The sequence below is a fragment of the Muscardinus avellanarius genome (assembly GCF_963383645.1).
Source record: "Muscardinus avellanarius genome assembly, chromosome: 9".
NCBI classification, from domain to species: Eukaryota; Metazoa; Chordata; class Mammalia; order Rodentia; family Gliridae; genus Muscardinus; species Muscardinus avellanarius.
The window spans coordinates 92,083,912-92,109,862 of record NC_137795.1 but is presented as its reverse complement, the minus strand read 5'-3'; the positions used below and the strand labels follow the sequence as shown (position 1 = coordinate 92,109,862).

At 48.2% G+C, this 25,951-nt stretch overlaps 1 protein-coding gene across 1 annotated transcript in view; it reads left to right on the top strand.

The window, feature by feature from the left end:
- The window catches only part of PLXNA4 (plexin A4), a gene marked incomplete at both ends in the record, with an annotated part of 373,504 nt that overhangs the window by 7,258 nt on the left and 340,295 nt on the right, over positions 1 to 25,951 (top strand). Inside the window, one exon of the mRNA XM_080701735.1 lies at positions 11,991 to 12,173. Coding sequence (XP_080557861.1) covers positions 11,991 to 12,173 — 183 coding nt within the window. The remainder of the gene's footprint in view (positions 1 to 11,990; positions 12,174 to 25,951) is intronic.

Sequence of the window (25,951 nt, the reverse complement as noted above, 5' to 3'; positions counted from 1 at the left end):
ATGTGCAGAGAGCCACATTTCCGTGTGCTGTTGGACTCCCTGGCTTCCCTGGCATGCAGTCCTGGGGAGGAGCCAGGGTCACCCCTTGGACTCACTCAGGCTGGCCTCAAGTCCAGGCCTGGGTGGTCACTCAGGTTCGCTTGGCGCCTGAGATCCTGAAACTCCGTGAAAGTGAGCATCCGGAATGGCCAGGCAGCCGTCCCAGGCCCTGGGGCTGGTTTCTGCCCATCAGCTTGGGGTGTTTTCTTTTCCCTGCCAGCAGGAAGTGCAGCACTGACTTGATGGGCTTGTTTCCTGTTGTTTATGGCACTAGGCAACCTATGCTGTTCCTGCTGGGTTCCTGCCCTCCCTCAGTCAGGGACCTCCTCCTTTCCCTGCCCACTCCCCTTTCTCACCACCCACTGCAGCCCACTACCCATGCACATCGATACCACACTCACACCCAGTAGGTGCACACCTTGCAAACGTCCTGTCACTGGGCTCAAGCTGCATCTTCTCAGCCCTTTGACCTGCACTGCACATTTATTCTTCCTTTTTTTTTTTTTTTTTTTTTTTTTGGTGGCACTGGGGTTCCTGGAAACCCTTCTATCTCCAAGCTACACCCCCAGACCTATTTTTTTATATTTTTATTTGGAAACAGAGTCTCTTAAGCCAACAAGGCTGGCTTCGAATCTGCGCATTCCTCCTGTCTCCGCCTCCCAAGCACGGGGATTACAAGTGTGTGCCACCACGCCCGGCTGCACTGCACATTTCTTGCTTAGCATTTGAGTGCCTGGAAGATGACAACTCCCATCTTCTTCTCTTTTTTTGATACTGGGGATTGAACCCAGAGACATTTTACTTCTGAGCTGCACCCTACCCCCCTTTTTAAAACAAGGATTTGCTATGTTACTGAGGTTCTTACAACATTGCTGAGGCTGACCTCGAACCTGCAATCCTTCTGTCTCAGCATCTCAAGTTCTGGGATATAGGCATATACCCTCACATTCAGTGTAACCCCAATCTTTATAGAATCAAGGCTTCCCACTGTTACTTCACCATAACTCCTGCCCCAGGTATTCAGGTGCAAAGCTGCCCATCTTACTCTTTTGGGCTAGAAAGATTTGCAAGGAAAGTTCCATTCCATGCAAGGTGATTTGGGGTACACGATGGTGGCTGAACCCTGGAGCATATGCTGGGTCTGATGGGGGAAGGAGTCTGAGGTTGACCTCCTCAGCTGCATGTGCCCTCCCAGGAGACCCACAATGGGGCCAGCAGGTCAGCAAGGAGAGTGTAGGACCCAGTGATGACACCTAGTAGATTTAATGCAGGCAGCAGCCAAGAGACCTCAACACCGAGTTTACTGAACTAGGGATTAGGTCAGAGCCTCTCCTTGCTGAGATGCCACTTCATGATCCCACTGCAGCGCTGTCCACACCTGTACACACGCCCGTGTGTGCACACACTTTCACTCTGCTCCTCATGGCTGTCTCACTTTCCCAAGTGCCTCCCCTGTTGCTGTGTACCTGTTGTTCTCTGCTTCTCTCCTCACTGTCTCGCTCTGTCTGGCTCCCTCCTGCTCCCTGCACATTGTCACTTCCTGGCCTCTCTCTGTCCCCTTCTTTCTGTGACTTGTTTTCCCTCTCACCCCCAAGCCGCCCTCAACAGCTGATAGAGCACGACTCTTCTCTCGTGTGCACCCATGTGCACACGCGCCCACCTCCTACAGCTTTCTGTAGCACAGCCCAAATGGGAGGATCAGCCTCTTCTCCATCAGCACGTAGACCACCCCTCCTGACCAGTTCATATGGGCATTTCTGGACCTTCCCTTCAATTCTTGTCACCCACGTAAGGCAGTGTCTTGGCTGGGACACCAGCCTGTGAGCCTGGGTCTTTGGGTCCCATTCAATGACAGCCTGTGAGATGTAATGGGGCAGGAAAGCAATTTCCCTCTTGCTCTGTCAGACACATTTCATCTTCAAGAAGAAGAAGCTGATTAAGCAATATCCTCTTAATAAAGTGCAAAAGAGAAATTCATAGACATTAATAAGTAATGATAAACACAGAGCACCTTTATGTGTAGGACACAAATGTTCTCTTGGCTGACACCATCTTCTATGTCCACCTTCGGTTAGAAAACACCCAATGGGACCGAAAAGGACATAATAATATTGCAGTGATTTTGTTGATGGATTTTTTTCTCCATTAGTATCTGCTTTTGAGATCTGTGGGTTATGCCTAACCCAGATATTCTGTTCAACACCCTAGACCCTGGGATGTGCCTCCTGTCTGCTGCCTGCCTTTCTCCAGGACCTAGCTATGAATGCTAAGTGCAGGCATTTGAAGAGGAGGACCCCTATCCAGCCACATCCTTGCTACTTGCTACTATGACCCTCAGGTGTCTATTAGCATTTGCAAGGTGTAAGGAAAAGCCCAGGCACAGGGCACTCTACTGACTTCATTAACAAAGTTGGTGGAAGGAAGAAAGACAATGAAGGGAGCTCCTCCCCACTGGGCCTCTCATTTACATTTTTCTTTCTGGTGGGTTTGGCCCCCCATGCTGCCCACAGTGAACCCGGAGAGAAGCAGGCCCGCTGTATCTGCAATGTTCTGTGTCATGACTGTGTCTCTGTCAGCGCGCCAAAACATAATGGGATTGGTTCAGCTGATTTATCCCGCATGTGGGCAACATTACCCAGACTCGCACATGGGCCTGAGGAGCAAGAGAGGAAGATACACGGCAACATAGTGGGGCTAATAAAATTTATTCCCACTAACAAGGGAATGACCTACCCCATAATTCAGCCTGGCGAGCGGGCCCACTGCTTCCCTGTGCCCGCCAGAAAGCACACAAACTTAATCATCGTGGCGTTCCTTGCTTCAATTACAGTTCTCAGGGGCGGCTGGGGTGTCTGTTGTAGACTCCAGGAGGGAGCGTGGAGACTGGGGATTGATGTTCTGGCAGTGTGGGATTTATCTGCCCCTGACAGGGAGCCGTGGGTGGTACCCAGCGCTAGAGGACAGAGAAACAGGGGCGACATCCCAATGGGTTTGGTTAGTACTGCTCACAGGGCTGAAAAGCTTCCTGGGGAAGCCCCAGGAGCCCAGTTTGGGCCACTGTGCTGGGCCCCAGCATGGTTGCCACCCGCTGAGTCCTGTCCTCTTGCTAGACTGGCACACAGCCCTGGCCTGCCCAGACCTTCCCTGGACATTGTGCTATGGCCCTGGACACTTGCCAGAGGGAGGGACATGGGGCTTTCAGTGACTGAGCTAATGAGAAGGCTAAGGGTCTAACCCCCCAGGATCTTGACTGAGCTACTCTGCTCAGCAACCATGAGAGGGGTGCATTGCTAAAGCTTGCCACTGGTTACAGCCCAGCCTGCAGAAAGTGTGTCTGGATTAATGCCCTTCTCCTGGGAATACAACTCAAATTAGTGGCCTTCGTTCCCTATTAGAAGGCTTGCTTGTCAGCATGATGAGGGAAAGTCCCCTTAGATATCTGGTGGCACTTGGTCCTAGTTGGTCTAAACACACAGGTTTCAACATGAGTATGAAAGGAAGTGTTGTCCCCATCTGTGGCCTTCACCGATCCATAGGCTGCTAGGTGCGTTCATGAATTACATAACATTTGCATCAGAGGCCACCTCCAAGCCCTGCAAAGCTCCTAAAACACAGTGACCTCTGTCCTGGCTTTTGGCCCCTCTGACAGATGCCTGGAAGCAGGGCTCTTTGGGGAACCTCAGCTACAATTTGTTGGGATGTTTTTCCAACACAGAGACACTTTTCACTGAGCCCCTTGAATAACATACATGTCTAACTAGGTTATTGTAACCGTGGCTTGCTGGCTCTTCCTCCCTCTTCCTGTACACACTCATTTTCCTTACATTCTCATTGAAAAAGCCACAATAAAGAATCACTTGGTGGTGATGCATCAGTAACTAAGTAGATGAGGCCACCTTCTGCTTCATCCTCGGTGCTCACCGCCCGGGTGCTGAACAACCTTCACTCGTATGCTTCTCTGGCTGGTTTTTAAGAGTTCAACCCCATAGGGTTAGTGTGGGCCTGAGTGGACCTCTAGGAGAAGGTTAGGAATCATAAAAGACAAAAGTTTACCCAGTAAAGCAACTAGAGGGAGGGGGAGTCAGTGCTTCTTTCTTTGTTAGAAATGAACACTCAAGCACATGGGAATATCTCAGAGAGTATCAGGCTTCCTGATGAGGCTGGACTTAAGCCTACTTGGAGTCTCCCAAAGATCTTTCTAACCCCCTGAGGACCCTCTCTGCCTACCTCTATCCCCAGGAGGCTGGAGGGCACACGGAATCCTCTCAAGGAGTTGGTGAGTTGTATGCTCAGACCCTAGTGTATTTATGAACCACCTGAAGGGTCAGTGGCCGGCAATGAGATATGGTTCCCAATAAGTAGGTGATCATTATCTCCCTGTGCTGCAGAGCTTTGCAACTAGAGTCTGTATTTAGGCCTGAGCTATTACAGCCTACCTGATCAATATCTCCATTACAAAGAAATCCCACATGTGTAATTCACTGATTCCCTGTTTCCAGCAGAGCCTGCTGTGGTCAATTCTGGTGTGGTGTGTGTGTGTGTGTGTGGTGTGTGTGTGTGTGTGTGTGTGTACGTTGTATTTTGAATTTGTGTATTTCTTTTCAAAATTTAAGCTCTCACTTTCTTTGGGACAAATGGACTGAGGATCAGAAGAAGCCCCACTCTGGAGACTGCTGGAGGGTCTCCTTGGGAGGGGAGGGTTGGCTGCCTGCAGGCTCTGGGGATGGCAGTGGGCAGAGCTCCTTTTTGAACAGAGTCCTGCTCTACCCAAGCCTGGGCAGTATGCCCTTGGAGGCTGCCCTCTAGCAACCCCAGATAGCTATTTAAGATCTTTCTTAAGATTTTTCCCCCCTTCTACACTAGGAATCTGGTGCTGGTTCCTCTGTAACTTGATAGGTAAGTAGGGGAACTTACTTAGTAAGTGAGTTCCTGGGGAACTCAACTCCAGGCTTTGACTTCTTCTGTATAATGAAGTCATCTGATGTTATGACCGTAAGTTATTCTCCTTTCTCCAATTGTGCACTGGGAGAAAGAGGAGTCATATTCTGTGCCCTTACACACACTATGGAATTGAGTCCAAGCCTCTGTGTTCTCAAGGGCCCTGCTTACTCCCCCAGGTGCTTGGTGGTCTTGCCCTCTGTAATTCCCCAGTACATAATTGAAACAGGGGACAGATGGCCCCTCTAGTCATGGCCTCGGTCTGTCTCCTCCACTAGGAAAGGGGCAATTCTTGGGGCAAAAACTGAGACATTTGTATCTTTATATTCCTGCTCCCCCCACCCCCCCCCACCCAATGGCTTGGTCCTTCATAAATGCTCTGGAGAACTGTGAATAGAATACTAAACGTCTTCATTTAGTATCCGTTACCCCTGCTAAAAGCAGGGCATTTTAGTATGCTAAGGGTCCCAACATTTGATGGAAAAAGACCCCACTCTAAGCCCGGATGACCCTTCAGTGGGTGAGCTTGGGCAGATCTCAGATGCCTGCTTTCCCCATTTAACAGATAGGAAGGGGTGGTGTCCGGGTTCAGGGGGAATGTGTGGGGATGCTCTGATCTCCATGCATGAGGCTGGATGGTGCTCTTTCATTTAGGGAGAGCAGGAGGAGAGAGCTGGTTTGCTACAAGGTATGAGGACACTTCTCTGTGTTGGGCTGCAGGGGCTGGCCACTGAGCAAGGGGAGAACCAGAACTGTCTTGGCATTTTTCATACCTGAGTTTTCCCGTCCATCTGGCAGGCTCACCTGGTCTGCCTTGTGGATTACTTTGAGGGTGTTTGCAAACAGTAGATGCCTGGGGTAAGAGGGGCAGCCTGTGGCTATGGAAGAGACTTGCCCAGAACTTAGCTAATTGGCCCATGAGGGGGCAGGGCGATGGACCTGCTGACCCCTACCTCGTTAGCACTGTATGTGGCCACTGAGCTCTGGCCTAGTTCTGACCTTTCCGTAATAGGGGCTCAATGAGATTTCTGGCAAGGTGAGTAATGGAGGGCATGGCAAAACAGCTCCATGTGGTAGAGGAGGTGCTACAGGAACAGGTGGGGGCCAGGCACCAACTCCATCTCATCCCCTGCAGACTTTAAGATGGATTGGCATAGCTGGCCACTGGGCAACGGGTAGTTCCTTAAGAGCTTGTCATTAGTGCTTGGGGTTGGGGGACGATGCTGGGAGCTCCCCCATTCTCTAGGCTGCCCCTCCCCCAGCCCTTCTCAGGAACTCTCCACAGAGGCCACTTCTGGGCTCCTTGTGTGGCTGCTTTGTGGCTCTGTCCACAGAGCCCGGGAACACCACCGGAGGAAGGATACTGGCAGCATTTAAAATCCCCTTTTGGAGGAGATGATAGAGCTTTTCAGAGTGCCTGTCTCTCTGCAGAGTGGGAGCAATTTCCCTGTAATTGGTAAAGTAACCGTAACTGCTTTGTCATTTGTATGTAGCGACACGTAATTGCACAGTAACCTTTGCCGCTGTGCACGAGGCAAGCGCGCTAAGCTATTAGATTGTAATTCGGAGTGTCAGCTCCAGCTCCCCCTGCCACCTCTCCATGGCTGCTGCTGCCGCTTGGCAGGCCATCGGAGGATTCCCTGGGGCCTCTTGGCACTCAGGTCCAGTGGGGTCCCCCTTTCTGGCAGCTTCAGCTAGGTAAGGACCACCATGGAATGAAGGCCAGACTTCTAGAACATCAGTGCAATCACCTGGGAGATAAGATGCTTGAGCCCCTCCCAGGCTTCTTAATGGACAGAGTAGGTCTGGAGTGGGACCCCACAATCTGCTTTTCTCATGTGTGGCACCCCATCTTTTAGACCTAGGATGCCCTTCCTCAGCTCTTTCATCCAACCTCATTGACCAAATATCTACCCCCTTCTGACAGATCTTTAGGAAACTCCACCTTTGCAGTTTTATCTTGACAACACTAATCTTTAATCTTGATAACATCTCTAAGGTAGGTAGGTATCCTGGTCTTCCTCAAAGTTGCTGACACTCACAAAAGGTAGCTGACCTGTCTGAGGGGATGAGCAATAATAAAGGCTAACATAGCCATCACATTCCTAAGAGGTGGACACTGTATTCCATATGTATTCAATTATTTAATCTTCACCACATCATTATGAAGTGTGTACTATTTTTATCAACCCCGTTCTGTAGGTGACAAACTATGGAGAAGTTCAGTGGCTTTCGCAAAGTAGTTAAGTCCATTAAGTAGCAGAGATAAGATTCAACCCTGTTGAACACGCTTAGCCATTGTGAAACCCAGGCTTATTTCCTTCCTTCTTCCTTTCCTACTTACCTTTCTTCTTTCCTTCTTTCCTTCCTTCCTTCTATCCGTCCATCCATTCATCCATCCGTCCACCCACCCATCCATCCATCCACCTACCTACCCACCTGCCCATTCATTTAACATGCGTATCTTAACTTACTATAAACCAGGCACTAAGCTAAAGGTACAAAGATGCATAAAAATGAGTCCTTTCTGGACTGCAGTGGAGCATCCATCTTTTTCTTTCTTCTTCTTTTTTTTTTTTGGTGGTACTGGGGTTCCTGGAAGCCCTTCTACCTCCGGGCTACACTCCCAGACCTATTTTATATTTTTTGAAACAGGGTCTCTTACGCCAGCACGGCTGGCTTCGAACCTGCGCGATCCTCCTGTCTCTGCCTCCCAAGCGCGGGGATTACAAGCGTGCGCCACCACGCCCGGCTGGAGCATCCATCTTAACTTATACACCACACATTTCAAGAGGATTTTGAGGTCAGTGGAAAGGAGACACAACATCTTTCCAATAGTACAGAGGGGACCCAGAGGTAGTGGCCCTGTCTACAGCTTCTAGATCTGTGGATAGGGTCGCCCAAGTGGGTGCCATATGTATTCCCTTATATCTTTCCCTTTTGAGAATGGAGTTGCTCTCTAGTAAATGAATAAGCATCCTAATGGTGTCTGTAGTTCACTTGTGGGTATTTATGGGGTGATTGGAGGGGGAGCCCAATCCTAGGCCTGAGGGCATGGCCAGGCTCCTGATTATCAGTCTGGCCTGGCTTCTCCAACTATGGCTCTGATCTCACTGTTAATGGGGCCCAGGGGAAGGCTCAGCCAGGGCCAGAGCAGCCATTGCCCCTGCCCTCTGCCCAGGATGTTTAGGAATCCACAGCAAGCATCACCTGTAGAAGGCTTCCACCAATTAGCCTGGTGGCCCTGGCTCTGCTCTCTCTCCCTCTACCTCCCAGGTCTGCAACTCTGGGGGATCCTTCCTGTTCCTTTCCCTGTGCCTGCAGCTCAGGCGTGTGCTAGGGCCTCTTCTTCCAGCCATTCTATCTGCTGCTGAGGGCTGGATTTCCACTAAATAGTCAACACAAACAATGTTCCATGGCTGAAGTGCTCCCAGTTCACAGGCACCTTCTCTCCTGTTGCCTTACCCAGTTCTCACACAGTTCTGTCTTGCTACTTGACAGCCAAGGACATTGAGGCTCAGAGAACAGGGGTGGGGGGAGCGGTGAGTCAGGGAGCAGCAGAACTGCCATGCAAAGCCATGCAAAGCTCTTGTGATCTCCCTCCTACCACTCTGATGTGAAAATTCTTCTCCCATAGCCCCAGATTTGAGGAAAGAGAGTAATTCCACCCCCACCACAGCTAGGGGACCTCAGTGCCCTTGCAGACCTAGGTTGTGCCCAGTCAAAGGCCTCCATCAAGCTGGGTGCAGTGGCGCACACCTGTAATCCCAGTACATGGGAGACCGCGACAGGAGGAATTCAGGTTTAAGGCTGGCCTTAGTCATTTAGTGAGACCATTTCAAACCAAGGCCCTGGCTCTTGACTGGGCCTCATGGGGAACCATGTGTGGGCAGGACGGGCAGAGCCAGGGCCCAGGCTGCCTTCCTTCTGATGAAAATATTCCTCACTTGGTTCCCTTGCTCTTAAGGTCCCGAAGAGGAAGGGTCTCACGGGTCTCACTGACTTTCTGCATCTGAGCAAGCATGGCTTAGTGATGCAGTTGTCCCAGTGCACACTCTCCTCCGTAGCTGGCTGCTGATTTGCCCAGCCAAGGGGAAGAACTGTGTTTCCTGGCCACTAAGAAGTATAATCTGGAGACTGAGAGGCCTGAAGGTCAATGTGGTGTGTGTGTGTGTGTCTGGGGCAATGGGGGACTATAAAAAAAAGACAGACTCGCTTCCTGCCTCAGTTTCCCCATGTGCAGAGGAGACAATAATTCAACCTCATCTACTTGAAAAATGGGTCATAATGGGTAAAGTACAAGGCTCGTAGATGGCAGGAGTTCCTGAAGCACAGTTTAGGCTCGAGAAAATTAGGGATGTGGACTCCCTGTGAACTGGAGGCAGCAAAGTTCAAGGAATGTAAGGATTGCCAGCAGCTGGGGCTGCCGTGGGACTGCTTGACAGGTCGCCACAGCTACATCCAGCAAGGGATGGGCATCAGCTTCATTGATCCTGGATCTTTTCTTCTCTACTATTCATCCCTTTTACCTTCCACACCTGTCTTTCCCCCCATTTCCATGTGATGAAAAGCGTCATAAAGATCAACCCAGACCTTGAGAGCTCTCTTCGAAATTTGACTCTCAAGTTTATAGGGGGAGCAGAGAGTTGCATTTGGTCTGGGCTGTTGACCAGATGATGTAGGTGAGCCAGAAGCTATCAAAGGCAGAGAACAGACATCTGCTCTGCACGTGGCTGGCTGCCGGGGCAGCCCACATGCTCCCCCATCCACCCTGACAGCCCCCAGCATGAGGGGAAGAAGGGGAGAAGCCAGAGAGCTTTCAGTGCTTCTGGAAGGGAGCAGAGGAGCCCCAGGCCCTGGAGAGCTGGGCTGGCCACTTTCACAGGCTGTGCTGGCAAGAGTCTGCCTGCTGTTCTCCAGATGCAGCCAGTTCTGGCTGTTCTGAAGCCTTTAAAAAAGCGACACCTTGTATTTTATTTCACTCCTTTCTCTGAAAGGCCCAGAGACATTTACAAGCATGAGCGCAAGAGGCTTTATGGTAACCCATCAAAAAGCAGGGATTGTTTCCTTCATCTTTATAGAGTGGGAAATAAAAGCACAGGAAGATGGAGTAACTTTTCTGAGGCCACACAGTGCTTCCAAGAAAAGGCGGAAAATCCAGTAAGCTTCTGGCACCTGGGAGAGGCCTGAGCCAAGCCAAGGCTGCTGTGGGGAGTATTGGTGGCTCCTTGCAGCCACTGTGAAGGTCTCCCCACTCCCTGGGATTGAACCTACAGGGACCCCACTGTTATGTAGGGACCCTCTGTTACATGGGGGTCTGGAGGCCTGGTGAGGAAAGGGAGAGATTGAGTGGAAACATTGTGGGTTCCTGGCCTGGAAGCGTTTCCTGCTGACCTCTGACCCCTAAGGTTGAGCTTCCTGGAATCAGAAGGAACGTTGAGTTGGCGTGTCCTCTAGGATCTCTCTAGAGTATTTATTTATTTATTGGAGGTAATGGGGAGGAACCCAGGGGCATCCTACCTCCGAGCTATACCCCTAGCCCTATTGTTTTATTCTTTATTGTGAAACAGGGTTTCACTGAGTTGCAAAGGGCCTCACTAAGTAGCCGAGGCTGTCCGCGAATCATGATCCTCCTGTCTCAGCCTCCCAAATGCTAGGATTACAAGCGTGCGCCACTGTGCCTAGCTTTGGAGTATTCTCTTTAAGGAATGCTGACAGGTGTTCCACTCAAAAGTAGTATGGGAATGAAATGCATGACAGCTGGGATCAGGTAAACATAGTTTACCACATAAAGAGACTTTCCACTATGAACCTCTCAGATGGTGTTATAATGTTTCCCAGAAATTTGCTTGAGGAACCCTTCTAGGTGGAGCATCTTGGTGAGCTGGGGTTCCACAGATGACACTTTGGGAAAGGCTGCCTCTCTCTCTCTCTTTTTTTTTTTTTTTTTTTTTTTTCGGGTCTGGGGATGGAACCCAGGGGCATTCGACCTCCGAGCTACACCCCCTGCCCTATTTTTATTATTTTTTTTATTTTGAAACCGGGTCTCACTGAGTTGCAGAGGGCCTCACTTAGTAGCTGAGGCTGTCAGTGAACCGCGATCCTCTGGTCTCAGCCTCCCAAATGCTGGGAATACAAGCGTGCGTCACCACGCCTGGCTGAAAGGCTGCCTCTCTTTGATGTGCTCTAAGAGATGTGGAAGCCAGGAGCTGGCTGCTGAGGGATCACCGCGGCCAAATGAGATGAAGCACGGACCTCCCTTCACCCAATCCTCATTTACCCAGCCAGTCATCTGTCCATGCCTTTGCCGTGACCTTGCTATCACGTGGCCAGTTCTCTATTCTACACTTTTGCATATTCGTCAGCAAGTCTGCTCCACAGCGGCTGGGCTCACGTGGAGAGCACTTCCCTGCTGCATCTGAGCGAGGCTGCCTGGAGCCCAGGCAGGTGCTGACCTACTGCTTTTTCTCGTGCCTTGATGGTGGGCAATTGAAGCTACCAAGATGGCACCTGGAAGCATTGGGAGAGGGGCGGAGAGAGGCTGTGGGGACTGGTGGAAAGAGACCCTGGGAATCTGTGTTTTTACCATGTTCGTGCAACTGCCTACCTAGGTGACTGTTGACAGGTCCACCTAGTTTCTCTACAGGTAAAATTTTCATTTAAACAGAAAAGGATTTAGCCAGGCATGGTGGCGCACGCTTGTAATCCAGCATTCGGGAGGCTGAGACAGGAGGATCGCAGTTCACTGACAGCCTCAGCTACTTAGTGAGGCCCTCTGCAACGCAGTGAAACCCTGTTTCAAAATAAGGAATAAAAATAGGGCAGGGGGTGTAGCTTGGAGGTAGAATGTCTCTGGGTTCCATCCCTAGTATTATAAAAAAGAAAAGAGAGAGAAGGATTTGTATCAGATGACTGACCCACTGCTAAGGATTCTTCTATCTCTAACGTTCCCTGACTTGTTACTCAATTGCCCCAGTGCTTCTCCCTAATGCTTCTCCTTTTTAAATTTTCAGCTCTTAACCATTGATGACAACTTCTGTGGCCTGGATATGAATGCCCCCCTGGGAGTGTCTGAGATGGTGCGCGGCACTCCTGTCTTCACCGAGGACAGGGACCGCATGACGTCTGTCATCGCGTACGTCTACAAGAATCACTCTCTGGCCTTCGTGGGCACCAAAAGTGGCAAGCTGAAGAAGGTAGGAGAGGGCACAGTGGTTCTATTGTAAAGACAGTCTGTCCGCACAGGGTTGGACGCACTCTCATGGTGTGCCTGGTGGGCTGGAAAGAGGTCGGAGCTAGGATGTGCTGCTCCTGGGGTCATGATGACTGCCTGTCTCTTCTCTGCCTTTGTACTTGGTTCTTGTGGGAATCAGGCTGCATTAGTGTGTGGATTCGCTTTTCCTTAGAGCTGGTATGCATGTGAGAGGTATGAACCCAGCCGTGCTGGGTCCTTCCAAATGGTGTGCTCTGTTCTACTCGGGCTTGTTCCCTAGGGCAGAGGCTTTATTAGGTCTAGGCGGCTGGGGAAGCGGGCAGGGGGAGGGGCATGCCTGGCTGGTGCATCCATCTGGAATCCATTCAGGGAACAGATGGAGGAACACGCAGACCTGTTAGAGTTGCTAATGGGGCTAAAAGCCAACTTGTGGGACGAAGAAAGTCTGGATGCCATGAATGCATGAAAACTACTTAAAGTGGGGTGGAATAATGTGGTCTAAGGACCTGGTCTGTGCTCCTTGCGCCCTAGAAGTTGTCTGGCTCTTGGGGCACTGGGAGTGGTCATTGGCAGTTGGCAGTGCCGGGAGCACCCGTCCATCTAGGAATGTTCTTTTCTCAGGCTTCTCATTTTAGTGAGTTAGAGCTGGTGCCATAGGGTGTCCTTCTGGATAAGGTTAATTCTTTCTAAGACTGTAAGCTGTAGATCCTGTTTTCTTTTGGACAATAGTTTTACTGCAGTCTTTTCTGAGGAAATGATGGTGACTCTATGTGAAGCTCCTGCTTGTCTTATTTAAACTTCCGTTGGAATAATTTTTGGACATTGCATGATTCAGAGTAAATAAAGAGGCACTGTCTGATGGAAACTGAGCCTTGATCCCTTCTTTTCTCTTTGGTGCATTTCTGGGCATTAGGTTAAGATGGTCAAAGTGAAATGTTCTGTGGAAATCTAGAAGGCTGTATCTGTGCTACCATCCTACCATGCAGCTATTCAGCAACCACTTCTCTCTGTGAATTTGATGTCATCATAGCACAGGTTTGGGTCTGGAACGTGACAGTGTGGATGGTGGGAGTGGGGTCGTGCGTGTAGAGTAAGTGCAGGCATAATCTCTGGAATATAAAACAGTGCACACTGCGGACGTTCCATGGCACACTTTGAGAATGGCCCACATGATGCTCTGCATGTTAGCACTGCCCCGGAAGACACGGCCACCTGACTTCAGTGTACTGCCATTGGTGTCACAACTGAAAAATAATTTCCCCTTGTCCACACATCTTCAAGAATTGCATTTCAGAGGGCTCTGCCTTTTGTGCGAGGAACATAGTAAATACAATGAGCCTCTCCTTAGTGCCTCGGCTCCTTGTAATTTTTACTCATGTATTGAGCTGAGTTTCATAGTTGCCTACAGAAGACGCGGCAAGGCGTGGGCATCCCCACACAGCTCCCGTGTCTGCTGTGGCCTCCTTTCTGGCTCTTCCCCTAGCACACATTGTCACTTTACACTTCGGTTGCTATGGGGAATGCCTGGGGACTTCAGCCCCTCGCCTCCTCCCTCAGTCTTCGGCTTCCAGCTTTCAGTGGGCTGGGAAATCAGATAGCTGCGCTTGCTGAAATTGTGTCCAGTGACCCTCACTATACACCGAGGAGTGAAGTACACATGCTTTTGAGCAGGCGGGGGTATTGGGGACATTTCTATGGATTGCTCAGATGGCTCTGCTTTTGCTATTACTTAATGATTTCGGTTTGCTGGAAAAGTAAATTCTAAATCCCAAAGGCATTACTGCTATGATTTGGATCTTGAATGTCCCCCAAAGGCCTGTGTGTTAAAGGCTCAGTCCCTAGGGCGGTGCTATTGGAAGGTTGTGGAACCTTTGGGAGGCGAAGCCTAGTGGAAGGCCCTGAGGTCACTGAGGGTGTGCCCTTGAATCGGACCGTGGCACCCTGGTACTTCCTTTTATCTTTTGCTCCCTGGCTCACGATGCAAGCAGTTTTGCTCCAGCACACAATCCTGCTGTGAATGTACTAGCTCACCCTAGGTTCCCCAAACAGGGCCAACAGGTCTTAGACTGGAACCTCCAAAACTATGAGCCAAAAGGAACCTTTCCTCTTTATAAGTTAATTATCTCAGGTATTTCATTATGGCGACACAATGCTAACATAATTACCACATACAATTCATACAACAGAATATCTGCTGACCAGCTTTGCTTGCTCTCTTGGGGAAATAAGCACTCTTGAAAGTAAATAAATAGGCAAGGCACCATAGGGGAGCTTTAACTTTCTCCTCCAGTGAGCCCAGGCTCAGTGCAATGGAGAAGTGACTTCCCGACTTTCCTATCAGCTGCCAGACGATCATGGACTTGCTGGCAAGACAGAGTAGACCCTGGATGCGGATTCCTTTTTTGTCATTGTCTAAGCTGGCTGGAATATGGTGTCAGTAAGATGAGCATTGGTAGTTCAGTGCACATAACAGAACAGATGGTTACTGGGGGAAGAAAACACATGCTTCCTGGCCATGGGTGCACTGTAAATCCAAGACAATCATCTTGCAGATGCATGTGTGGGTCTCAGGGTGGATCAGGCAGGTGACGGCTGTGCAGCCTGGCCCCTACAGGGAGGCCAAGCACAGCATATCTCCAAGAGCAAGGATGAGGACACCGTGGGATCCTGGCTGAGCAAACACCCCAGGGCCAGGCAGGCAGCCACCATCTTTCCAGGAGCTGTGGAGCTTTCTTGACCATTCACGTGCTGGCATTTCCCATCTTTTCCTTCAGTGGGTTTATATATGAATAGTTCTGTTGCAGTCACCTGGGACATTATATTTAATTTCCAGAGCAGCAGAGGGGCTGGTGAGGCATAAACATTTGAAAGCTTAGAGCAGAAGGGTCATGTGGGGGGAATGAGCCATCCGTCCTCTTGGGGAGAGGCATGCCATCCAGCCAGCCAAACTTTCTGCTCCACGGGCTCAGAGTGGCAGCCGCTTAATAGTTTTGCTCAAGCCCAGCCACTGCTTCTGCAGGATCAGCACAGCCAGCCCAGGGGACAGTCTGAGTTGGGAAAGGAAGATTGGGCTGCCCAGTCTGTTGTTTGAAATAATAAAAAGCAAAAGTGGCCTAATTTTTTTTCTTTCTAAATAATAGAAGTTTCCACCATCCGTAGCTCGCTGGACGTCACACCCCTTTCCTTGGCAAAACTGAGCTGCTTTTCCCTGAGGTCTTCAGGCCCATGACCCCCTTTTGGGCAGAGGCCCAGCCATGACAGGCCTGGGGCTGTGGGAGGATTTTGCAGCAAGTTTTGTGAGTGACTGAGACCGGGGTGTGAGAATAATGGAAATCATACGGTAGCCGTAATTATAGAGCTGGCTTCTCTGAGCCCTGTAATAATCCCCTGTGTGCATGGAGGGCCTTTCAGAGTTCTTTACAGCATGACAAGGGACTTAAAGTGGGAAGGGTGGGCGGAGGGGTTTGGGGTTTACTAAGAGTAAGGAAGTTGCCTGTGGGTTTTAGGGGTCCCGGAGCTAGACTGTAGCTATCCATAGGCTATCCTCAAAATTACTGACTTCTCATTTTGTTTAAAAGGTGTGGGTCCCAATCATTTGGAACCTTGCCTTTGATGACCATAATTTCACTCCTTGAGTGCATATATCACGTGAAGTAAGGGGAAAGGAGGTGAGGAAAGTGCCAATTTGGATGTCTTTTTTTTTGTTGTTTGTTTTCTGATGTGTGTGTATGCTTTGGATGGGGTTGGCAGCCTTTCCTATGGCGAGCATTAAAGGTATGTGCTGTTCAGAAATGTGGCAAACAAATGCTTCAGTCATAGGAGGGCCTAGGAATCTTGAAATAATCCACAGACTGTTTAAATTTCAACTACAGGTAACAACCCTAAGCTAAATGCCATCTCCACTGGGCTTTAGGGTGTCAGTATAAATCTGGAAACCTTTAACCCACGCTGGGGCAACCAGGTCGGTGTCTTCTCGGGACGAGATTTCTTTGCTTAACTGTTTTTGCTGCCGTTGTCTCTGCCTCTCCCTTTTCTCTCACTAAGTGATCATAGTTTATAGCTGCTCTCAGCGGTGAATTACTGCCTGACATTAGTGGGAGAGACTAATGTTCATTGTGGACCAAAACATCATAAACTTCCATTTGAGGTGTGATTGCTCCTTTCGTTTGATGCTTGTGTCTTTCCTGGGAGTTTTCTCTGGGTTAAACTGTTTGCACCTAAGGGTGGAGTACTTTGTGGATGTTGGTTAAGCAGATTTCTGGCTGTTCTTGCTGTCAATCTGCAGGAGGACATGCACCAGTGTGTATATGCGTGTGCCGAGTTTTTAGGAGTAGAAAACACAAAAAGTCATTCCTATTGGCAATTATCATGCAAATTAATGTAATCATCCCCGTCCCTCCCCCTCAAACCTGTTTGAAAATCTATTTGCTTATATTCCCTAGACCCTCAGTCTGAGTCTAGAAGGGTAATCAATCCAGAAATGGAATAGGGTGGAGGGAGACAGCCTGGGCTAAGCATCCATCCTTCTGAATACTGCTTCTCAGGAACAAGTGTGCTGTATGTCTTTAATGCTTGAGTCTCAAAGCTATATCAGGTCAGAGAGTCTAGCCCAGGCCCTGTCACTTCCTAAACATATCTGGAAATTCTATTCTTACCATTTCATATTTCTCGGGACTCTGCCTATAAGCCCACTAACCTTCTCTGCATGTCACTGGGGGGGATCTCAAGTGGTCACCAGAGCTGACCTGAGCGGCATGGGGACAGAGCCCCACCATGGTCTCTGCTCAGCCCGTCTCCAGTCAGCTTCCCCGCAGTAGCTGAATACTGGCCCTTACTCATCTCTGCTACCTCTGGAAGCACCCATTGCCATTCCAAAAAAATTGTGCCTGAAAGACCCTCATCATCTTCTTTTCCAAGTGATCATTGCTGCTGCATGTGATTTAAAGAAGTCATTTGAAATGAGCTTTGCCAAGTCAAGATTTACTGATTCATGTGCCACTTTTTTGAATCATATGTGTGTGTGTGTACACTAGTGTAGAAAGATTCTGATCATAAATTAAAATGCAAAGACATTAGTGCTGAAGAAGATGCTGAAGAAACACTCCAGATCACAGAGCACATTCAGTTAGCTGATACACAAATGTCAGACACACTGGAGGAATTTATCCAGTGACACATGCAATTGAAGTAAAATATTGTGCTTTACCAGAACATATCATTAGAATGAAAGCTAGCAACCTATCAGAAGTCTGGCCATGTAACCAAGACAACAAAGATGGGAGAGGATGCGAGACATGATGTGCAGAGGAAGACGGAGAAGGCAGGTGGCAAAGGAGAAGTAGCCCCAGAGCTGTAGATGGTTCCTACTGTGGGTCTGTCCCTGCTCAACTCTACATGGGAAAAAATGGGATCTGGATGTCTCAGTGAGGGCAGAGCCATGGGAGGACTTCATTACTGGAAATTTCCAGGACTTTCTCTGCTACTTAGATGGTGAGGTGGCAGTCACCCACCATTGTGTGATGATTGGGTGTCTGCTTTGAATTCCCCATGTTTATAGGGCTCTTCTGGAATTGTAGCCACAAGACGGGCTTCTTGGTGGTGTCATGCAGCTTTGGCTTCTCTTAAAAGCATCCGTGGTGACTCTTTAAAGAATTCTCAAATCTCCCATGTCATACCCTCTGTCTTGGCCCAGGTGACACAGGAGTATGGATTACCTATTGCTGTACAAAAAAGTGTCCCCAAACCTTGAGACTTGGGATGACATTTACTACCATACAACTCCCTAGGGTCAGGAAGCCTGCATGGCTTAGCTGGGTCCTCGGGCTCAGGGGCACTCACAGGCCAAGGACAAGTGTTGGGTAGGACTCAGTCATCTTAAAGCTCAAGGCCAGATGCTAAAAGGTCTGCTTCCAGAGTTACTTGTGTAGCCGGGCGTGGTGGCGCATGCTTGTAATCCCCGCGCTTGGGAGGCGGAGACAGGAGGATCGCGCAGGTTCGAAGCCAGCCGCGCTGGCGTAAGAGATCCTGTTTCAAAAATATAAAATAGGTCTGGGAGTGTAGCCCGGAGGTAGAAGGGCTTCCAGGAACCCCAGTACCACCACCAAAAAACAAAAAAAACAAAAAAAACAGAGTTACTTGTGTGACTGTTGGCGGGCCTGAGGGCATCATGGAGAGAAAAGTCAGCTCTTTGCAATGCAGGCCCTTCCATAAGACTCTTCACACACCAATGAAACATGGCAGCTGGCTTCCCCAGAGCAGCCAGAAAGGCAGGGCAAGAAAATAAGAGGTTAAAGTCATCATATTTTGGAAACTGGGTTACTGAAGTGACATCACACACTCTTCTGTGGTACTCTAGGTATCAGAAGCTAGCCGCTTGGCTTGACACACACTGGGGAGGAAGGAGTACCCAAAGGGCATAGATCCCAGAAAAAGAGATCAATGGGGCCATTGACAAGGCTGTCTACCATGTGATAGCTTTGTGTCTTGGCCACTGAAGGGACCAGAGTCAATATGTATAAACTTGAAGTTTACTTTTAGTGGTGGGGAGAGGGTGTGGCCTTGCTTGGGAGCCACAGTGACCTGGGCAACCTTTGGCTTACTGTTGTTTTGATTATGTGGATGTATTAGAGAATCAGAGGATGAGCAGGAGGAGGCAAAGCAGCCTGTTGTCCTTAGCAAGGGTACAGGGCTTGGGTGAGTTCCATTCATCTGGGAAAGGTGGTGCTCTATGACAGGAGGCAAGAGAGGGTTGGCCTTCCAAACCAATAGCTCTCTGTGGCCATAGAGAATCCAGCCTCCTGACCTGGGCCTCAGCTGGCGTCATCTGACTCCTTAGGAAGAGGCACCTTTATACTGAATAATACTGGTAGAAAAGAGCGGGTAGAAGGGCGTTAAGTGCTTTGAACACCTTGGAGGTACCAGGCACCAGACCCTGTGATTTCCTTATGGCACATACATTAATATGCATAATCTATCATTTTCTTTCAGGATAGATTAAAACTGCCATTTTGCCCCCAGGAAAGAGATTGATGGGGGTCCTCTGAGGTCACACGGTTTGATGAAAGGTCTGCCCGTGGTTGATTTGTATAGTAATACCATGACATCTACCTGAGGCTTCCTCAGGGGCCAGAATAAATCTCACCTCCATGGTTATTCGAGGAGCATATCACTAAACTCCTGTGCTTGGCCTGTTGGCCAGAAGCTTCCTTTCTTTCCCTCTGCCCCTGCCCTGGCTAGGGGTCTTAGCATTGGTGCTTGGACAATTATAACTGATTTACCTGCCTCTAGATGCTTGTTAATCCATCCCATAAATTATGGAAGATTCATCTTCCTAAAGCAGCCCCAATCCTCTTACTCACTAGTTAAGAAAAACAAAAAAAACACTCATCTTCCTCCAACTTTCCAGGGCCCCACTGCCCCTAACTCTGCCTTGTGGACAGGGGACTGTCCTGCTGAGGAAATGGGTCTCCCAGCTCAGCCTCTCAGCCATGGCTCACTGCCTGGCCTTTCACATTCTGAGTCCTCGGGGCCCTAGTTAAATGTAAACAATGAGGAGGAGCCTCTCACCTGAGAGAAGGCAGGATGCCCACCCAAGGATGCCTGGCCTTTGCCTCCTTCCAGAAGCCATTGTGCCTCAGCTTGGATCCACAGAAGGTGGGGGCAACCATGCAGGAGGTGAGATGTTTCCCAGAAACAGCCATGATGTGCTTTCCAACTACCCCTGACCTACTGCCAGAGACACACGCCTTCTCATGGAAACTGTCTCACCCAACAGGCTGTGGGATAAGGGTCTAGGTTCAAGGTTTGTTTTCCTGTTGCATGGTATTTGGGGTATCTGTCCTTACTCATTTGGAGGGTGCTGCTTATACATGGTCACAGTGTAATCCAGCTTTTCAGGGCCTCTGGAGCAGAGACCTGAAAACATAGTACCAGTGTGACTGTTGGTCACCATGAGCCCCTCTCCCCACCTAAGCACCCAGACTTCTTGCTCCTTCTAAATGCCACAGCCAACCTCAGCTTCCCAGATCTTCTCTCAAAACTTTTTTCTACCATCCTCACTCTCCCCCCATACCTGTCTACCATTATACTTTGAACATAAGGGAGATATATTCACAGACATTATCATGACCAACTTATCAGGGCAACTGTGGAGGGTTAGTAAGACTCAAGGCAACGCTGTAGCAGCAGTGTCTTTGTAGATTGTGTGCATGATTTGAGAACAGCGTGACAGAATGTGAGTCAGTTCTCTTTAAAAGAATGCAGAGGATCTTGAAGGAGCAACATCCTGTCCTTTGAACCACCCCTTGATGCCTGTTGCCGGCATGGGCATGAGCTCCGTTTTTCAGTTTGAAGTCTGAGGCTCACAGGGTGAAGGCTAGAAGACTAATATTCCTCAGGACCTGTGTCAGGGGCATATCTGGGTGGCAACTCAGGTCTACATAATTGGCCTGCTATGTTTTGTTGGTATCTTTAGGACAATCTGGCCAGAGATTGGGTCTTTGAGAAGCGGATTTTGTCTAAGGATTTTGCCTACCTCTTGGGCACTGCTCTCTGGCTCTTGAAATTTCTGGCATCCCTAGAATCTTACCTGGTTCCAGTGTTTCAACTGGTTCCTCCTTTAAGCCACTTTCCAAAAAAATTTCTCCCTTCCGGGAGAAGGCTCCTGAGGTTCTGGGGTGAAAAGACTAGAAGACAGAGCAATGTGCGGGCTTTCTGCATGGCAGCTCTCAGTCCCTACCGAGATGTGCACTAGGGTGGAGGGTGGTTGTATTTGAGCATATCCATGGACCGTTGCACTTGAGAGGGTAGAGTGGCACTGAAGCCACCCTATGACTTGCTTAAATCACAGTGTCCATGATGAAACCCAACTTTACCACCTTCCAGGTCTTCCCTATGGGAGTCTCAGGTGCCACCTGTTTTTTTCAACCTTCTAGCAGGATGATACCTACAGTCCCATGGACATCTTATCACTCTTGTGTGTTTTGATAGCAGTGAAGATGATTAGATAACTTTAGTCCATTTTTAAAGATCTGTAAATTGATAAACTTTTTAACTTAGTCTTCCTAGTAACTTATCAGCATTTTCTCTAGTGATAACTTATCTCTATACTTTTGTTCTGCCTTCCCCCACAGAACATAGCTTTCATCTATGGTTTTCTATGAGAAGCAGGATTCCTCTACTACATGTATTTGTCATGGTGGGCAAACAGGTTTTTTTATGTTGTATGTGATTATAAACATATCTGAAAAGCATCAGGTTAGTATACATAGAATATCTTATTTAATCTTTATGATTAAAGTTGTTCTGGGCTTTCCCCTCAGACATACAAGACTTGTGAGAAGAAAACGCATTTTTAACCTCATTTTGGAAATGAGTCTTAGATCCAGGGAGGTTTAATCGGGTTGGGTTGGGTTCTGGGTGAACCTGAACTTGCACATTGTTGGATGAAAGTGGCCTTGATTGGGTGGAGCCAGTGTCACAGCTGGTGGCACAAGGTACCTGTGATGTGGGCAGGGCCATGGCCGAAGAGATGCTGGCAGGACTGACTGCTTCCTTGCTTAAATTATGCTCTGGGCTTCTTAGCTTAATAGAAAGGTCATGGACTTTTGAGTACCAAATGTAAATTCAATGAAGGAAGCCAATGAACTTTTTCCAAAATGAAGAGTTCTTGTATAAAATTAATAGCCTTGCCGGGTGTGGTGGCGCATGCTTATAATCCCCGTGCTTGGGAGGCGGAGACAGGAGGATCACGCAGGTTCGAAGTCAGCTGCGTTGGCTTAAGAGACCCTGTTTCCAAATTAAAAAAAAAAAAAAAAAATATATATATATATATATATATATATATATATATATATATATACATATACATAAAATAGATCTGGGAGTGTAGCCCGGAGGTAGAAGGGTTTCCAGGAACCCCAGTACCACCAAAAACAAAATAATAATAATAGCCTTGTAATGTATCAATTTTATCAATCTGAGTTTTTATTTAGTCACATCTCAATTACCCAGAAACTATAGGCCACAGAGATTTTAAAATTTGTAGCTAAGACTTATTTTTTCTTAAAAGAATGTGTTTATTTATTTCACATGGGAAACACAGTTCATCATTCTATCTGATCTTTCCTTTCCAGTGTGCCTAAACCTTTTTACAATTAGACCACAAATGCCCTAATGGAAAAAAAAAGTATTTATCTAAAGGTAAAAAAGTGATTAAAAGATATTTGAAGATTTATTGTGGAAGTTTAGGGTCTTACAGTACCTGTATGTGTGTACCTGTATGGGGTATCAGCTAGCTTAGGCTAATTATGCTGCGGTAACAAATGAAGCCCCCTCCTCAATTTATTTGTCTCACAACAGAAGTCATTTCCAACTTGTATTCATTGCACTCTGGGTTGGCAGCTGATTCATGTCCTTTATCTGGGGCACAGGCAGAAGGGCAGCCCCTATCTGGGACATGCCAATCTCATGGCAGAGGGACAAGTGAAGTGGGAGAACTACATACTGGTTATTAAAGCTGCTACTTAGAGGTGGTGGAGGTTATTGCAACTCCATTTCAGAAGCCCAGCCAAAGTGAATGGTGTGAGAAGGGTAACCCTGCAGATATAGGGCTGTGGGGGGTGGGGGGGTCGGGAGGGGAAATGGGAGATGAGGCAAAAAATAAATTTTGTCCCTAAGTTTGTCAGTACGTTTTGCCATAACATTGGTACTGCAAACACCAACTTTTGGCCCAGAAATCATCTCCTTGGTCATTTTTAATATGCCAGGCTTTACCTAAATTGCCTATAATTTCTTCTTGCTTGATATTAAAGAAAAACATGTCAAAAAGACAGGATAAACTGATTTTATGCCATCAATCCCAGACATAGTGTTAGAGATTTTTTTAAAAGGTGAAATCCGTTCTTAGTTGATTTTCTTATGGTTTACTTTTTTCTCCTAAAATTGAAGCCAGCGTTGTTCACTTTCTTCCATTAGTCTGCTCTGGATGTTTCTATCTTCCCAAATTTAGTTTTCATTGGGAGTGAGGGTACTTTTCTACTTGAACACAATGATTTGATTGTGCCCAGCAGATGTCTCCTGGATAATTACATTGTCTAAAGTTATTGAATCATTTCTTTTACCTATAATTAAATAAAGACTCCCAAATTAATTTTCCCTAAATTATTTAACTTCTGAAGATTCCCCCACTTTCCTTCTAAGCCCACTTTAGTGACCATGATTTCAAAAAATTCACTCTGGACACAGGCAAGATATTGCCCTTTGAACTCTATTTCTTACATAAGGGACCCACAACTGGTATGACTCGAGACTAGCTCCTGTCAGGTTCCCCCACCAGCTTTCTTTGCTCTGAAAAGACAAGAGGCATGCCAACTTGGAATCCTGAGTGGAGGAAGCCATTCTGCAGATTGGTTGAACAACATTGGCTTTTAGCTCTTAAATTCATTTTGTGGACTGCCAAGTTTTTGGCCAACACATCTTAAATTTGCATTGTGCTGATGACATAGCAGGAAGCATCGAGCATCCATACCTGGGCAACATGATATATATTTTCATGGCTGAGTTAGATGGCATAGGATAGGTATTGTGAACATCAACCTTTGGTCCAGAAATGATCTTGGTTGTCTTGAATGTGCCAGGTGTTTCTTGCCTCAAATTGCTCATGGTCTCTTCTTGCTTGATATGAAAGGAAAACATTTCCCACAGGCAGGATAAGTTGATTTTATGTTGGAGCAACTCTGAGGGCCTTGGCAATCAAAGAAAGCTCATAAGGAATCGCCCAGTTGCAGATATGCTCTGACTCTTTTCAAACTCTTTACCTTATATTTTCAGGCAGACAAATATACACCCACACAGGCATGACTATGTGCCCCCGCCCCTCCACGTCACAGTCATAACTATGCGTGTGTAGCTGAATCACACATGTGTACATTCACCTGGCACAGCCACGTGCCTCCATGTGTGCATAGTGGGCAGCTCAAATACCTACTCTTTTCAACCTGAACCTGGGGCTGGTCCCCCTGGGCTCTGCCCCTATTATGGAACCACTACCTCCCTCCCTGCCCTCTCTGGAAATTAGCGACACACCATCTAATCAGTTTACCTCTGACCTCCCACTTTGGCCTCCAGACGATGACAGAGTGCAGCTATTTAGCTGTCAAATGCTCTGACACTTGCCTAGATGGACAGTGCCTCTGACGCCAGAGTGGTCTCTTCCTCCTTCGTGCGTGGGGGTGATGGGTCTGTCAGTTGCTTTTTAAAAGTGCCTCTTGCATCTGCCTTTAATGTTAATGTCTCTTGCTTGCTGACCTTGCTGCCTGGCAGCCAGCCTAAGTGTGATTCCCATAATTAGCTTAGTGATAATTTAATCTTTCTGCTTTATATTTGATTGTTTTTGAGGGACTTAGGTCTGGGGGTGAGGGAAGGAGAACTTTGCTCCTTTCTGACCTTTGCTTTTGAATGAACTCTCTGTCTAGGGGCAGAGACAGAAGGAAGTATTGGGGTTGTTGGAGGGGGTGGGGACACAGTGATGGAGAAGCCCATAGCCTCGTGAGTAGCCTCAGGGCAGGAAGTGCCAATGATTCCATTCCCCTCTGCCGTTCCTTCTCTTTAGGGGGTTCCCTTTCTCTAGTCCTCATTTCTTCCCCAAAGTATGAAGGCAAGTGGGTGTGGACACACAAGAGCTTTAAGATGCTCAGAGGAAGAGAAGCTGCAAAATAGAAAATAATATACTTCCTCTGGTGGTCATGGCAACCATTCTCTCAAGCCTAGGGAGGGTGGAAGGAGCTAGAGGAAGCACTGACCACCATCTTGCTACCTCTGTGCCTGCTCCTAGGCACCCCGCCAATCAGCGTGCCCAAGTGTCTGCCCGGGTCTGCACCGAGGGCCCGCCATGCCTCTGAAGTGTTGACAACCCGACTTGGGTATGGAGTGAATGTGGGAACTGACAGCCAGGAATTCTCGCCTTTGTTGCACCTCTGATTTGGAGCCAATTGAAGATAATCATATATGCACCCTCTGTCCCTATTATGAAGGCGCTGAGGGTAACAGGACTTCTTAGCAGCAGAGCATTCTTTGATATACCAGGAGAACAAAAACAATCAAGATTAAGAAGATGGTAAGGATCCATATGGCTCTCTGTGTTCAGGATACTTGTGTGTAAACAGCCACATGAACCCGGGCAGAGCAGAAGAGCAGAGGGTAGTACTTCTCCAGGAGTCGAGTATTTCCAGGGGAAAATTAGATGCCCAAACAAATCTCCTAGTCAGTTCTTATGGAACTAGTGTGTGTGTGTGTGTGTGTGTGTGTGTGTGTGTGTGTGTGTGTATTCTTAAGACCTCTTTGGAAGAACCACAAACTGCAGGAGCCCAGGAAGGAAGTCGGGCTGGACCTCAGCAGAGCACCCTCCACTGCTCCCTGAGGCTCTATGGCTTGCAGCCGGCCCCCTGCCTGAGGGATGACCTGGGAGAAGGGTTGAGCCACAGGCAGGCATGTGTAATGTACAGACACTTAGGCTCCTTCCTACCACCTCCCACAGTCTAGAAACAAAATATTTAATTGATGAGCTAACATTTAATAAAAAGAACAGGGAGGAAAGATCTCATTTTGCTTTTCTACACAATAAGTGGTACAGACTCTGAACTAATTGTGTTCCTTCCCCAAATGCCCCAGTGCTGAAGGAGGCTCATACAAACAGGCGTGGTGTGAGCCTGGCCCAGCACTCTGCTTCTGACCCCAATTCTTGGTTCCCACAGCCGACCTTTC